Raw genomic sequence first — 17,402 nt, 5'->3', positions numbered from 1 at the left:
GCCATGTTTTGCATGAACAAAATATAATGAAAAATTCCGTTCGAACAGCTCCGTGTGCTGCCATCTATTCTCAGTACGAAGCTGACATCGTGCCCAAATTCTTCTTGACCATTTCCTCCAAGTGGATGGCTGCGTATTACACAACGCAGTTCCGGATAGCTGTTGTGAGTTCCTCAATACAGTATTTATACATGTCAAACGTGAGACACTCTTCTTGATAATTCTCCAAAAGGAATTATCGATCCATCGTCTACTGAAATCCCAACTCAAAGATCCCATAACTGCGAGGGCATAATGCGCACCAGAGCCCCCTCCCTCATCGTGCAAAGGGACTCTGTGGACAACCTGTACACTCCACCAAACCCACAATGATCGGCGTGGTCAAGTATGGTCAAACAACCCCCATGACCCACCCCCGCAAGGACCTGGGGTCGAAAACTCTCAACAAGCAGTGGATTGAAATAAGGACTGTGTAGACATAATCACGTACCTGTAAATTCACATACAAGCACGTATGAATCTGTAATTTTGATCGATTTGTTATCGCGTGCCAAATCTCATTACAGGGCTTTCTCCTGGTGATATATATATGACGCAAATCAATACTACAGTCTGTAATAATCATGATATTATTCGACGTACGATTGTTAAAGTTCTGAGCAAAACCACATCGGCCTATGATCTGTAAACACGGTAACAGATTTAGTGGCACAGTATTAAAATATACGCATATGGCAAAATACGTACCCAGCATACGTGTTGCACACGTGCACATACACACGTACCGGTGTGTGTGTACAATACACTGTATACTTACGAACCGTTTGATTTAGGAACGAGTCTCAGGAACGAATAATGTTCATAAGTCTAGGATTGCCCATCCTATAGTTATATGGTGGTGTTATGGTTAGCAACAGGAGTTCAATTCCCGCTCACGGTCAACAACAGTGAAGAATATTTGAACCGGTCCTGTGCCTACCCTAGGTAGACTCGGCCATAAATGAGAATCTGGTGCGGTGTGTAAAACATCAGCACTTGGGAGACAAAAGCGGTCGGGCGTGGCTCTGGCCAACCCACCACCATCTCTCATGGCGTGTCGGCTTTCATCCTTGCTAACAACACTTAATTGTATAGACATACAACAGCACGTGTTTGTATACGTGTAACGTGTATACGTGTGCCAAGTTGCAATCTGAGTCAACTTGGCCATCTCCGAGGTTAACTCGATCTAATTGTACAATTGTAAAGTGGTGGCGTAGTCTTTTTGTGGTCGTGTGTGTGAGCATCATAACTGGGTGGGTGAGACGGAGGCGTTAGTGGGGTTTTTAACCGGACCCACCACTCTCTGCTTGCACCCCTATCTCGCGCGTGTCCACGTGTAAAGTGTTGACCTTAATAGGCGCCAGCTAGCGGCACTTCTCCACACGATGTCCTTTCCTGGTTTGTATTCGGGTATTTTAGTGCGGGCACAATATGAGCATGTATTTCAGACGTCAGTAAAATGGAATTCAAATGTAGTCCGTTACTATAAGAACAACTATACAGTACATGCAGCATTCTCTGAATTATGAGGCCACTTTTCTTTCCCACCTCTCTGTATTTTAAAGCAAACGTTAGGGGGTGCCTATTACAATCCCTTGTGTGTGTGTGTGGTAGGTGTGTGTGTGTCTTTATGAACATAATTGTATCAATTGTATTGACACGCGTCTTATTGACACATCGCTCAATTTCCAGAGCGTCTTACACTGGGGGAGAATACGGTACACGTACTTGATCTTCTTGCTCAAGATAATTCAAACAAAACAAACACGATTGTGAAGAGCGACTTTTAAAACAGCTGCGTTCGGCGGTGGGGGGGGTTAAATAAAGGGGGGTCGTGTTCGAACCATAACTCTAGGAAACTTGGATGATCTGTGATTTCCTGTAATAAAACTCACGATTACTCACGCAGATGTTGTTGGCAACACTCACCAAGCACGTGTACGCGACCGCGTTCACACCCACGCACAGGAAATACGCGTTCACATTGACCGGCAAAAGAGCAAAGATCATCCCGTATAAACTTTCGCAAAGTTCTGGGAAAAGGGCCGTTAGTGAGCGCCTGTTACGTTGATTCCCTTGCCTGGGTTTGATCCTGCACATAGCTCACGGTCCATCCTAAATCGCATCCACTGCACAAACCGTGGCAGTAGATGCGGACACCTGATGCGCAAATGGCAAGTGAAAGAAACAACATCTTCTCCAGTAGTGTGCAACTGTGGTCATCCAGAACGGAGCGGGCAACGTATAACGACGCAATGCCCCGATCCTCAAATACGAAGGAGACATCACGGCGATACCACTCCGGTTGCTCCAGACGCGGTCCTATGGCTTGATCACCTGAATGTGAAATTGTAGTTGTTGCTCTGCATCCACATCAGCCAATACGAATGATTGAGGCGAGCACTGGGGTCGCATGGTCAACGCCAACGCCCGGCCGCCCCAGTCTCCCCGAGTGTTGATGTTTACACGCCGCACCATGTTGTACAGGCTGTTGTTGTTGTTTGACTTGCATCCCACTGGGATTTTTGCACACAGCGTTGGTTTACGGTGTTTTTTTCTGCAATATTTTGCTGTCTTTTCTTGGATTTTCTGTTTGCACTTAGTCACATATTCACTTTAAGATGTTTTTTTGTTCATGTTTTTGTTTTTTGTTTGTTGCGGTTGCACCCGATTCAAGAGCCGAATGGCTCACAGGGCTATACCTAATCAATGAACTTGAACTGATATCACGACTGATCTGATGATAGCGGTGGCTCGGAATCGGACCCAGGGTGGCCGAGGTGCCCGCGGCACACAATTGCGCATTGTGCACTGCTCCCCCTACGAGCTGTGTACGTGTGCGCGCACGTGTTGGGAGTGTTCGCACGTACACAGCAGACAGTCGCGACGCGTGGCGTGAAGCAAATCAACCAACAAAATGCGCATGGCCCCGAGAAGATCAATGGGTCCGGCGGAATCGTGAATAAAAAATATCAGCTGGAATTCAGATCCTAATACACGTAATTAAATTAACATATGAAAAAGCATAATTATTATCCCTTATCTTGTCTATGCATCTCTTATCTCACGACATCTTCGTCTCTTGTCTAAAGGGTGATCCAGATGTCTTGTGCCCCCACCGCCACCAATTAATCGACCCCTATTTGTTTTTCTTTGTATATTCATTTATGCTTAAAATATTACGTTTTAAATAATTAAACGGAGGGTCACAATACATCGGGACCACCCTGTACATCTCTGTGATCCCACTACATTTACGTCGAATCTGTCAGTACGCATCTCTTCTTGAATCTCGCTAGAACTCTAGTTTTTGGCTAAATCGCTTTCTGTCATTTCAATGGGAGGTTGTAAAATGAAAGGGGAGGCTCCACAAGTAATGGCTGCTTGTGGCTCCCAATGGCCCGAGCAACATCACTGCACGTACACACCAACCACAAAAATCCCCCGTATAGCCTTGAACACTGTTGGGGCGAGTGCTGTAAGCTTGCACCTATTAAATCCGGCACGATACGAAACGCGAGGTTATAAGGTGGGGCAGACCGACGCCCGCCCGACCGCCTTTGTCTCCCCAATCCTGATATTTACACAACGCACCAAGTACTCATTTAAGGCTGAGTCGACCTAGGGGAGGCCCCAGCAGTTCAAGTGGCCGGGTTCTTAGCGCAGTGCGCTAACCACTGCACGACCGCTCCCCATACGAACCACACATGCTCACGTGCACGTGGTTCCACGCGTTCGTGTTGGGTCGTGATAGCGCAATTGCTCACGTCAGTACGCTACCAACCCAACCTTCACAGTTCGATACCTGACCAAGGCCGATTTCACCTTTACACGGTGTTGTTTATCTGAAGCGGTTCCTGGCAGGGCACCCCTAGGTCGACCCAGCCTTAAATGAGTCACTGATACGGTGGGGGAGACAACAGCGGCCGGGCGTGACTTTGTCCACCCCCACCAATGTCGTTCGCCGTGCCAACCCTTAACAGGTGCTCGCTAACAGCACTCTCCCCTACAGGCTGTGTGTGGCTACCCGGGACACCTTTGTGTATATGTGTGTGTGTGTTGATGTGGGCGTGCGTGTTGGCTTGTGTAATTGAAGTTCTGGCTCCTCCCAGTCTGTGCGTCTCATGTTTGTAGGTCATTCTCTCGGTGGGGGTGGGGTGTGTTGCGAGGGAGTAGTGGCGCAGTGGTTAGCGCGCTGAGCTACGAACACGGCTACCCCGAGTGGGATTCCCACTCGCAGGCCAACACCGGTGACATCTGAACCAGTAGCTGGGTCTCCCTTATGTCGACTCAGCCTCAAACGAGTACCTGGCGCAATATGTAAACATCGCCACTGGGGAGACAAAGGCGGCCGGGCGTGGTTGCTGGCCACCCACCCCCTCGTGTGCCGTGCCGGCCTTCATGAGTGCTTCTCGCTAACAGCACTTGCCCCGAGAGTCTATTGAGGCTACACGGGCTTTGTGTGGTGAGGGAGCGGTGGCGCAGGTGGTTAGCGCACTGCGCTACCACCGATCCAGGCCACTTAAAAGAGGGAAATTTGTGGCTACACTGCCCTCTGCTGCCAAAGTAAGCCTCGCCCAGCCTATACGCACTGACGGTGGCCAATTCAAGGTCGATTCTCGCTCACTGCCACCACCAACACCGGTGACGATTATCTGGGCCTCCCCTAGGTCGACTTAACCTCAAATGAGTACTTGGTGAGATGTATAAGCATCGCCACTGGGGAGACAAAGGCGGTCGGGCGTGGTGTGCCGTGCACGCTTTCGTAGGTGCTACTGGTTAACAGCACTTGCTGTATACATAGGGGGGCTGTATTTGTGTACGTATGTTTCAACCTAGGTCGACTCAGCCTAGAATGAGTACCCGATGCGATATGTAAACAGCACTGGGGAGACAAAGATGACCAGGAGTGGTTTCTCGCCACACCACTTCATCGTGCGCGCTAATAGGTTTTCGCTCACCGCACTAGCCCCAGCTGTCTGTCATGGTTACAGGGGGAACTTTGACTTTGTATGTGTATGCAGTACTGTATGTAAATGTCATTGTGTATGTGTCCGTATGTGTGTGTGTTTTATCTGTGAGAGACAAAGGCGGTCGGGCGTGGTGCTGGCTGGCCACCTACCCCCCCACCGTGTGCCGTTCCGACCTTCAGCGGTGCTCGCTGACAGCACTTGCCCCAACAGTTCGTGAAGGCTATACGGGGGATCTTTGCCTTTATCTGTGTGCGCATGGCTCCACTCAGTCTGCGCGTCTCGTGTGTAGGGCATTCTCTCGCGGAGCGGTGGTGCAGTGATGAGCATCATTGCGCTTCGGACCTGGTAACATGAACCTGAGTTCGATTCCCGGCCTCGGCTAACAGCACGGGCGAGCGATATCTGAACCGGGTGTTTGGGCCGCTCCTAGGTCGACGCAGCCTCAAATGTGTATACCTTGTACGGCGTGCGAACATTAAGCACTGGGGAGACAAAGGAGGTCGGGTGACATGCAGGTTGGATAACATCACGTGTCCCAGCATCTTTGTGCGCGTGTAAACGTGTATGTGTGTGAGACCAGAAGCGAATTAAACTCTGAATATCTGGGCACATTAAGTGTGCTCCTCCTGCAGATGAGGAATTGTTGGCTTTGTCATGTAACTAGCATTACTCGCCGGATAGAGGAGGGAGAGTAAGTGGCACTGATCTGGTAAGATTAAAATTTTAACTTATTGGATATGCGGCTGAATGGTATTAGCGGTATCAAAATCGGCCTCGTTTCTTTTTCCTCTGCTGCACCCAATGGTCCGAAACTCCGTTTCTCCCACCTACAAACCGTGCTGTTGACTCCCTTCTACTGGACATCTGTGATAAAAGGAGCTTTATAGCTAATCGGATCCCTCCAGTATAATTAAATATGTTTTATTATCTTTAATTCAAGACTCAATAGGCTATCGTATATGGAGTTATGTCGCGCTTTATTCCAAGGCGCTTTACAACATCTATAAAATTGCACGTAACATAGTGGTTGAAATAAAGAGTGAGGTTATTAAAAATGGTGTGGTGTAGTTGTGGTGATAGGAGAACAGGTTGCAGTGGTTAAGGATCGTAGCTGGGGAAAATACCAGCAGGAGTAGTGATCGGGGTAGTGAGAGGGATAGTGATATGGGTCGTGATATAATCAGAATATGGATTTTATACCGGAGGAATCCGATGAGCTATGACGCCCTTTTTCACAGGTGTCCGATAGGGGCGGGTCAGAACGTTTCAACAACAAACAATACAAAAACACGATTAGAGCGCAAAAAAATGTAAGCAAATAACTTTTCAAAAACACAAATAAAACTAGATCTTTCTTTATGTTACCAGGTAAAGCCCACTGAGATATTAGCTTCCTTTTCAAAAGCAACCTGGCCACAAATGATAGCTCATGTGGACATTTAAATCAGCCCAATAATCTAAATAGTAGTGATAGGGGTTGTTGGTCTGGTCGTAGCGGGGGGGGGGCAGGGAGTGGCAGTCGGGGTAGGGTGTGGCTACGATAGGAGAGATGGGTTTCAAGGGCAATCCGTTCCCTCTGCAATGATTGCGGCTCCCTCTTACACAAATACGGCCACCGTTTCCGCACAGCGTCTCGGGATGTGGTCGCATTTTCGACGCGATACGAATTCAAAATTGTATACGTTGGACGATGATCAACATTTTGTGGCACGTCAATCGGTGGCCATCGTACGGGCGTCCTGGCCCTCGTCGCGGGAATATGGAATTGTACGCACGGTGGTGGTGGTGGTGGTGATGATGATGCGGGGATGTGAGCGATGTGCGCACGTGCACGTACGCAGTGACGTCACGGGTGGGGATCACTCGCTTCCTTGGGGAGACGGGGGGGGGGGGCATCATCAGCCTTCGCCGTAATTGATACTCATAATCAATAATATAATCGTATTCGTAATCATGATGAGTAACATCGCATTAATCATCATCATGAATAACATCGTATCCGTAATCGTCGTTTGTAACGTAGTATTAATCTTAATTTAAAACATCGTATTGATAATTGAATCATCATTAGTAACATCGTAGTCATCAATTATAATAATATCGTATTAATCAGCATCATTAGTAACATCGTAGAGTATAAGAATTAATAGCATTGTACAGTATTCATAATCAATAATAACATCGTCATCATCCTTAAAAAAGAACAATGTGCTCATCTTTTAATATAGTTCAGTATTTATAATCACTCACAGCCATCATTAACCTTCGTCATCATTATTTACCATTGCCAACATAATCATCATCAACAAACAAGAAAATCATCATCACTGGCCATCCTTCACCAGGGCTCCTCATCCACCAGACCCACCGCTCCCCTCTGCCGGTGTCATAATCGGAGGGGGATGTGAAATATTTTCCAGAGCTCGGTCCCGGTCAGCTCCAGATGAAATTCAGCCCTGGTCTTCACCATGCGGCCTGCTAGGATTGAATCTTTTCAGCAGCATTGATTGAAATTCAAGCAAACTCTGGACCGGTTTCGATTCACAGTGCCACGTCAGAAGATTCAGTCAGACTTTGCATGAATAAAGTGCCTGTATTACAGGTTGGAACATTCTTGTTGACTTAGATGCTGCAAGAGAGGAATAACCGGTCTCCGCGCCTTAACGGCACATTACGAAATGTTTGGATGTTATTATTATTAGAATACCTTTTTCAAAAACAAAAAAACTCCGCGACCTACATTTACATCCTGGATGAGTCTGATATATAAAATAATTGGTACCAATGGCGGAGCCAATATTTTCAGGTAGGGGGGGCAACCCCTCCAGCAATGAAAAATGATAGAGGAGTTGTTCCTAAGTAAGGAATTGTCCCTTGCTTTGTATTGGACGCGTGTGCGGCGATGGCTCAGCCATCGATCGATGGTCGAATTCGAACCGCATTGTGATCGGAATCGCGCTCGCTGAAGGTGAATGTCTTCAGGGAAGTCGTGGACTGTATACGCAACTACGCACAATTCTGAGTCACTTATAACAGCTTTGTCGTTACTTATTGCCAATTATGGACTCAGACTATTGTCCTACCATCTCATAGAGTCCCTGGCACGTAATATGCTACACATATTAGTGGGGGTCGCAAAATGCCGATTTATTACTAATACACCCCAATGATCCGATCGAAATTAGGGATTTTGATCGGATCAGTGGGGGGGGGGGCACGTGCCACCCCCCACTGGCTCGTGAAATGCATTGGCTTGAAATACATTATTTGGTGATAATTGCGTTGGCAGTGGTGCACAACCACAAATAACAACTGAATACATTTGTTAATAATTATGGTATAAAAAAATAACTAAACGTTTGTAATCGGTGACGTTTCGGGCAATGTCCCTTCTTTATAGCACACACAGAGACCAGGGAGATATAAGGACGTATCTGGCTACTATCCAAATATCTCCACCGCTACCCCAAGTATTGAAACAGTTACAGATCCGAGCTATAAGGGCTCCGATACTTGCATTATCTTTGTACTGTTTGCCTGTTGGCGTTCTCTGGTCTGACTCTGGCAAGACAAAGGGATACAGAAGGTAGTCTCTGGTGTAGGCCAATCAGTCTCAAAGCCAACGCATATATATTATTAGAGCACGTTTATTTGCATGTTTTGTCACAAGTACGTGTGGTTAATGCAGCCTGGATGCCTTGCAAAAGGCATCGATTTGGTGTTCGAACATCTTAACGCAACTGTTTTATTGCCAAAACGGGTAAAACCCCATCCTTATATTATCATCGTCTCAATGTCGTTTGTGGCGATGTTCTTCTTCCACTTCGAAGAATTCGGCTTACGACTCTGCAGATCGGAATCCTCAGTCTTAATTTTAGAGCTTTCGTGACTGCAGGAATTACTCTATGGCTCTTTCGGTAAAGTCACGTATAAAGAAAAATAAATAAATTAAATAATAGCATACAACGTTTCGATTGCAACACAAGCAACCTGATGATGATTGCTTGTGTTGCAATCGAAACGTCGTATGCTATTACTGTATTTAATTTATTATTTTATCTTATACGTGACTTTACGGAATCCTCAGCTCGCAGAGCGCTACCACGTGGTGGCGTAGCAGTGCCACTGCTACGCCACCACGTGGCGTAGCAGTGGCACTGCGCGCCACCACGTGGTGTAGCAGTGCCACTGCGCGCCACCAAACACGTGGTTCCGCGTCCCACTCGCGTCGTCCTGCAACCCCCCCGGGCAGCTGCTGAGCCGCTCGCCTCGAGACTCTCACGATGCCCTTCGACACGAGGAGGCTGCAGGGCCCCGAGGACTCCCAGTCGCCGCTTCTCTTCTGCGCTCCTGCGGCCCAAGTCGTTGCGGCCCCCCGGGCTCTGCTCGACGGCCGAGGCAAGCGGGCCGACGGGCGCGCTCCGGACGAGCTGCGGGCCTCGTTCGCGCGTGCCGGGCTGCTGAGCCAGGCCAAGGGCTCTGCGTACGTGGAGGCGAAGAACACCAAGGTGCTGTGCGCCGTGCACGGACCCAGGGAGGTTTTACGCAGGGAAGACTTCAGTATGAGAGGCCGCCTCTACTGCGACTTCAGGGTGGCGCCGTTCGCGGGCGCGCGGCGCTGCGAGGCGCGGCCTCCCGGCGGCGACGAGCGCGAGGCCGCCCTGGCCGTGGTGCAGGCCCTGGAGGCCGCCGTGCGCCTCCACCGCTACCCCAAGGCGCAGATCGACGTCTTCGTCACGGTGCTGGAGGACGACGGCGGGGCCCTCGGCGCGGCCGTCACGGCGGCCTCCCTCGCCCTCGCCGACGCGGGCATCGAGATGTACGACCTGGCCGTGGGCTGCTCCGCGCGGCAAGCCGGTGCCGTGCTGCTGCTCGACCCCAGCGCCGCAGAGGAGTACGGGCGGTATGGGGAGCCGGCCCCGGGGGAGGGGGCCCCCTCGGTCAAGGCGGAGCAGCACGGGGGCCTGACGGTGGCCCTGCTGCCGTCGCTGGACCAGGTCTCGGGCCTGGTGTGCCAGGGAGAGTGGGACGAGCAGGTCTTGCGGGAGGCCGTTCGGGAGGTGGTGGATGGCGCTCAGCGTCTCTACCCGCTGCTCCAGCAATGTCTGCTCAGGGCCGTGCGGCGCTCGGTGCGGGCCCCAGAGGGGCCAGCTGGGCCACTGGGTGGGCCACTGGGTGGGCCACCGGTTGGGCCACCCGGGGACGCGGGCAGCGAAGCGGGGGTACCCCCCGAGGAGAGCGAGCCCTGAGGTCGCGACCCCGCCACAACCTGAACTCTGTTCGATTTAAAGCTTTCGTGACTGCAGGGATTCATCTTCTTGGTTCTTTCGGTAAAGTCACGTAGAAGGGAAATACTAAAATAAATCATTAAGGATTACTTATTTTATTATTTCCCTTCTACGTGACTTTTCCGAAAGAACCAAGAAGATGAACCTGAACTCTGTCTCGGTGCAGCGTGTCCAGACCATGGGGTCAATTATATGTTTGCATTACAGTTGTATTGTTCGCCGTTATTTCATTTTGCAGTTGCAATTCTTTACCAATCGCTGAACTAGGATCGTAATTGACACACGGGGTCAGTTCGCCTTATTCTGTAAAGTTTTCCAAGTGAGGATTCTGCCAGTCACGGGTTTTTCTTTTGTAAAGAATGAAATAAAAGTCAAATTGAGTTGTTAACGAACGGTATATTTGTGTCGCGCTTCATTCTCGCGCATGGCAGCAATACTCTCAAAAGCTGAACTCCCAGCCCTTGTCGTGGTCTGTTCACCACGGCAAGAGGGTTTCAACGAGAGTTCGTGAAGGAGAGAAAAAGACGACCGTGGATTACTATATGGTCAATAGTTTGGGGTTGCTTGGCCCCACAGTCGGCATGACTTTCACATTCATGAAGGAGATATGCGCATCGGGCTGTTCATGCATGTTCTGATGCGGTTGATGATTCCGCCAGTTTCTTCGAGGAATGTCAAAGCCAGGAGATGGGATGTTTGGTTCTCGAATGAGATATTAATTATGGACACGCGCGTTGTTCCACTATTCGCTGAACTTAGTTGCTATGCAAACTATGTGCAATGCCATTGTAGGTGGTGTTTTTTTCCGTGTAAATCTCCCCAGTGCTGATGTTTACACAGGGTACCAGGCACTCATTTAAGGCTGAGTAGACCTCTTTGAGGCCCAGGACCGGTTCAAATAATTGTCACTGGTGTTGGCCATGGGCGGGAATTGAACTCGGATTTCTGGGTTGGTAGCGAAGTTCTCTAATCTCAAACTCCCCCGACACACGCACCCATACATTTAAACACACACTACTCACATTGATACGTAAATACATCAACGCTGAAGGTCGTTCTCATTTTGAGGCCGATTGCACCTAGGGGAGAGCCACCCACACGCATTCCACCCCATGCCGCTCTTCGTCTGGGTATCCCTAGTTCTTATAACCTCGCTCATTTGAAGAAGTTTCTTGACCCTTTAATATTAAAACTGGAATCGTGCCTTTTGTTGGTAGCCGCAGCCCTTATACCATATAATCAGAATCAACATCGTCATCATCAAGACCAAATATAATCGGCAGAAGCAGCTACATTCGCAAAATCATAATTGCCATTAGAAAATACATTGCTTTTGCAGCATCGTAATCAGTTTTCAGCAATTGCATCAGCAGTGGTGGACAAGCACAAATCACACAAAACTTGGCACGTTTATTGATATAACACTGGCCTTTAAAGGAAAATTATGAGGCGACGTTTTGGGAAATAGCCTTTATTCATATCACATTTATTAAAACAAGAAGTTGGCTAAATAATAGGCAGCATCTTCAATTATATCATCATCATGATCAGCTGTGCCAATTACCATGAGCAGCTTGATCAACTTACCCAATAAACATGCAACGTTGTTGGCATGTGGTTCAACCAAAAGTTCCATGTTTACTGGGTGGCTAACTCGGGTGATACAGGGGCGGTTTTGTAATTGTTGAATACACTACTGACGACGCGCTCCCCAAATTTCACCAGGCTCACTGTGCTTGATGTTACTATCCTTTGTGCTTGCACAAAGGATAGTAACATCTCATCCTGTGTTCTTGGAATCTTAAATTGACATTTTACGTAGCCGTGTCCTTGACATCACCGGTATAAATTAAGCCCTGGTTGAATGTGTAGTTTATTTGGGAGAACGCAACGCGAATGTGTTTTGTCTGAAGAATATACTAGCTTCCGTCATGGGAATGTGGAATATCCATCATTGGCTCGGGCAGATAACGTGTGGTTGATAATGTGTTTTTTATTGAGACATACTTATAGAGACATACTTTAGTACTAATGTATGTCTTATAGAGACATACTTTAGTACTAATGTATGTCTCAATCTTCATTCAACCAGGAGAGGGAACCTTTGTACTGTATTTGCATTTGTTGTTGTCTGGTGCACAACTCAGGGGCCGTCCATAAATGACGTCACGCACCTAGGGGGGGGGAGGTCAAACATTTGTGACGAGGGGGGGGTTTGAGAAATGTGACGTCACATCAAAATGCGCAACTTTAAATAAATATAGACAACAGGGTCTACTTAATTAAATAGACGTTTTAATAAATGTTTTCTCCTGCAACATCAGAGTGCAGCGGCACATTAAATACGCACTACAATGACAATAGTTTAAAGCGATTTGAAGCATGGTTTATTTGAGGGGGGGCAGAGCTTTGTGACGTCATATTTGAGGGGGGGTCTGACTTTTTGTGACGCCCTGTGACGATGGGGGGGGGGGTCAAAAATCGTCCAAAATCGCGTGACGTCATTTATGGACGGCCCCTCAACACATTTGCCAAAAACACTTCCCAAAAAGAAAAAGTATATAATAGGCGACGTTTCGGGCAATTGCCCTTTTTTAGGAAGAAGGGCAATTGTTGTATTCCCAGCAGGGCATGTCTGGACAGATGAATCCCATTAAATACACGTGCAAAGGTTAACGGATTGAAACGGGAAATATAATAACAAAGTTACAGTATTGCATTATCATGGGACCTCCCTTGCCGGTATCAAAATATCAGAATAGGTTTTACCCTTTCTGGCAATAAAACAGGTATTAAGATGTTAAAACACCAAACTTAAACTTTTTGGAAGGAATCATGTCTGCATTAACCACACATTTCTGGTAATATATGGGTAATGCAGACGTGATTCCTTGTAAAATGTTTCAGTTTGGTGTTTTAACATCTTAACACCTATATTCTTGGTTCTTTCGGTAAAGTCACGTAGAAGGGAAATAATATTTTTTGTTTATTATTTTATTATTTCCCTTCTACGTGCCTTTACCGAAAGAACCAAGAATATGAATCCCTGCAGTCACGAAAGCTTTAAATACAAATCTTAACACCTATTTTTATTGCCAGAAAGGGTAAAACCTATTCTCATAGTATTACATTCCTCTACCGTAAATAGTCGCGTGTGTAACGTGACGATACAGCCGTGTCAACATCTGCACATGGGCCAAGTCTCAAAATATTCACATCGGCACGTCACCGTGGCCTCAATCGCCCCAATGACGTAAAGTTCACGCGATGACGTCAACGTCATTAATCATAAACGTCACATTTGATGTTTGTGACTAATCAAGTGACGTCGCGGGGTTGTCATGTATCACGCGTATCACTGTGATTGCGCAATTAGATCGCGTGTTATTACGTCATAATCTGTAACTGCCGTGGACTGTCCGCGCCTCGCCGGGGACACTACGTCACGGGTCTCAATCCGGCAACGCCGCTTCTACGTAGTGACGTAATCACGTTAGACTTTGCTCCATGCTGTGTGTGGTGGGTTGTCACCTCTGTGGTTGGGTGCTGGCGTTTGTATTCGGATGGTAGACATTCTACCGAGATCTGGTGGCATTGTGTTGAACTGCAGGACAGCATTGTGCTCGGCACCGCGTAGTTTTGATAGTCTTTGGGGCCGTCCATAAATGACGTCACGCACTTAGGGGGGGGGGGGTCAGACATTTGTGACGATATGTGACGAGGGGGGGGGTGTGTTGAGAAATGTGACGTCACATCAAAATGCGCAACTTTAAAAAATATAAACAACACGTTCTACTTAATTACCAGTAAATAGACTTTTTAATAAATGTTTTCTCCTACAACATCAGAGTGCAGCGCTACATTAAATACGCACTACAATGACAATAGTTTAAAGCGATTTGAAGCATGTTTTATTTGGGGGGGGGGCAGAGCTTTGTGATGTCATATTTGAGGGGGGGGTCTGACTTTTTGTGACGCCGTGTGACTCGGGGGGGGGGGGGGGTCAAAAATTGTCCAAAATCGCGTGACGTCATTTATGGACGGCCCCTTTGCAAAAGGTGGGTAACACATTACCCACTCACTCACACCCACTCCCTGGCGCATTGATTCACGAATTAATTTGCAAAGTCACTCGATAATTCACCCACTTAATCACCCACTCAGCCACCCATCCACGAGGGTTGTTTCCTGTCCAGGGACTTGACATCTGTGTTCGGGTGGCAAACATCGATTTCTACCGATATCTGGTACTGTTCTTTGTGTTGAACTTGTTTTACAGTAAACTGCACAGCTTTCATAAACAGAGGTAGGTTAACAGTAGAAAATGTGCAGACCCCAAAAAAGGTACAAGGGGCCGTCCATAAATGACGTCACGCGATTTTGGACGATTTTTGACCCCCCCCCCCCCCCTCGTTACACGGCGTCACACAAAGTCAGCACCCCCCCTCAAATATGACGTCACAAAGCTCTGCCCCCCCCCCCCCTCAAAATATAACATGCTTCAAATCGCTTTAAACTATTATCATTGTAGTGCGTATTTAATGTGGGGCTGCATTCTGATGTTGTAGGAGAAAACATTTATCAAAAGTATATTTAATCAAGTAGAACGTGTTGTCTATATGTATTTAAAGTTGCGCATTTTGATGTGACGTCACATTTCTCACCCCCCCCCCTCGTCACACATCGTCATAAATTTTTGACCCCCCCCCCCTAGGTGCGTGACGTCATTTATGGATCGCCTCCAACCTGTGAAATTAATGGATGAAAATAAAAACGACAACGTATTTACCAGAGGTGGGACAAAGTCATTGTTATGCAAGTCCAAGTCGAGTCGCAAGTCATCAAATTCATGACTCGAGTCTGACTCGAGTCCAAGTCACATGACTCGAGTCCACACCTCTGGACTATTTACTGTTTTATGCGCTTTGTTTTGCGAAATATGTGCTCGACCTTTTACCCTTTGGGAATGGATCAATTTCCAAAACAAGTGAAAAGAAAGCATAATTATGTTATCACGCACACACGTGAGCACGTTTCACAACGCAATTTCACTTCAAACGTAATTACGTCATCACGTACATATGTGGGGCGATCAGTGTAATGTAAAACGTCATAGCGTACACACGAATGCTATATTCTAACCGAAATTTCATCTGCGTATGACGTCATACGAATGGGCGGGGTTATACACGAGGCCCCGTCCCTGTTGGGCTGGGTGTCGTCTGGAGTCACATCCATTCCCTGTTCAAAATCTGAATATTTATACAGGAGAAATATGTATTTATGCTAGAGAAATCCGATGAACTATAAAGCTCTTTTTGGTGGGTCAGAACGTTCTCCTTGGGGTGCTATATTATTTAACATTTTTTTTAACCATGTAGTTCGAGAAGCTTTCCATGGCTGTACCAAAGGAATTTCTTTTTGGTACAGATACAATGGGAGGCAGGCAGATCGATACCCGAGTGCGGTCAAGAGATGGCTCCCTATTGGACGATCATGTTATGAATGCTGATGATCTGGTAGTTGTTGCTCACTCTGAGGAGTTGGAGGCTTTACTGCTGAACCTGGAGTGGCCGATCAACTCCACCAAAACTAAGCCCTTTCCTGGGTACTTTGTGTCATCCAACTCCCTATATGAGTCATAGGGCAGTTTTCAAACCTGGGCAGTGTGCTTTATGCACAGGTCCGGTTTGGAAGCGGAGGTCAATCTCCAAATCAGTCGAGCGGCATTATCTTGTCATCAGCTGCGATACGCTGCTGTGTGGAAGCTACCTTGTCTGTCGCTCCACACAAAGCTTCAGGTCTTCTCGGCCACAGTTATGGCCTCCCTTCTCTATGCTTGCGAAACATGGACCCCTTTGAAGGAACACATTCATGATGGCCTACCAACGACCCATCCAGGGTTTAACCAGGCTGGATTGTGTCATGAGCTCACACATCCTTGAAAGATCTGGGTAAATTCCCATCAGTGAGCTCCTCCGGCAGGCAAGGCTGCGTTGAATGGATTACGTAGCTTGCATGCCCAGCAACCGCATGCCCAAATAGCTTCTGTTTGGCCGGATAGCGGGCTAAACGGGCGCAGCACGGGCTGGAGGAGAGATGGACTGATGTGGTACAGAACACATTCCTGCGGAGGGAGCTGGTAGGAACGTTGGGATGCTCGGTCAATGGCCAGGGTCAACGGCGGCGTGGTATATTCCGCAAATATGCCCGACTGTGAGGACGGGCACAAGCCGGCGTGAGTAGGTTAAACGTTGAGTTTTATAAGGGCACCACGGGGTGACCAGCCCCTCCCCGCCCAGCCCCACCCCTCCCACCCCCCACCCAGCCCCACCCTTCCCACTCAGCCCCTCCCCACCCTCCCCTCCCATCCCCTCCCCACCCAGCCCCTCCCCACCCTCCCCTCTCCACCCAGCCCCACCCCTCCCATTTTTGGATTCACGAAGGACGGACGGATACAATAATCCCCTGTGGGCTGGTGGAACCAGGAGGTTCCTACCCGTAATAACCTGGAGCTGATTGGATGTGCCAATGACTGGTACCAGCGGTGTCAAGATCGGCCTCTGTGGAGGAGGATCGTGAAGGATGCTACTGAGCAGTTGGGAGGCAGTCGCCCTCCAACAACAACGGAGGAGCGACGCTCACAGGAACGAGCGGAGCGCCGGGCGGCTAAAATGCAGTAAGTTGGCACAATAGGGGGCACAGCTGGTGCATCTGCCAGTCATCTCAGTCAACCCATGGGCACGTCGGTCTATCCCGTCACAGAATCAGTATATGTATTGACACTGGAAGAATCCGATGAGCTATGAAGCTCTTTTTCTCAGATGTCCAGTAGGGGGCAGGTCCAGCGAGCCCGCGACACTTCACGTAGCTTCGGAGTTCCACCTTGCATGGTGCTATCGGCGCCGTGGTGACGTCAACAGCACTCAGTGGCGAATGACGAATTTTGTTGTTGTTGTTGGTTGATGGGGGGAGGGTGAGGGGTGGGGGGAGGGTGAGAGGTGGGGGGGGAGGTGTGGGGGGAGGGTGAGAGGTGGGGGGGAGGTTGAGAGGTGGGGGGGAGGGTGAGAGGTGGGGGGGAGGGTGAGAGGTGGGAGGA

At 48.4% G+C, this 17,402-nt stretch overlaps 1 protein-coding gene across 1 annotated transcript; it reads left to right on the top strand.

The window, feature by feature from the left end:
* Window positions 1-9,156: 9,156 nt before the first annotated feature.
* On the top strand, window positions 9,157-10,691 carry LOC144719048 (exosome complex component MTR3-like). The gene has a single exon (XM_078594801.1). The coding sequence runs from the start codon at window positions 9,299-9,301 to the stop codon at window positions 10,262-10,264; it is 966 nt and encodes a 321-aa protein (XP_078450927.1). The 5' UTR covers window positions 9,157-9,298; the 3' UTR covers window positions 10,265-10,691.
* The last annotated feature ends 6,711 nt before the right edge of the window (window positions 10,692-17,402 follow it).

The sequence above is a fragment of the Lampetra planeri genome, chromosome 5 (assembly GCF_965212315.1).
Source record: "Lampetra planeri chromosome 5, kcLamPlan1.2.h2, whole genome shotgun sequence".
NCBI classification, from domain to species: domain Eukaryota; kingdom Metazoa; phylum Chordata; class Hyperoartia; order Petromyzontiformes; family Petromyzontidae; genus Lampetra; species Lampetra planeri.
Note: the sequence above shows the minus strand (reverse complement) of the source record. Positions and strands in the feature narration are given on the sequence as shown.

Bases quoted from the DNA above. Each gene is read 5' to 3' on its own strand.
- LOC144719048 (XM_078594801.1), top strand. From the start codon at position 9,299: ATGCCCTTCGACACGAGGAGGCTGCAGGGCCCCGAGGACTCCCAGTCG.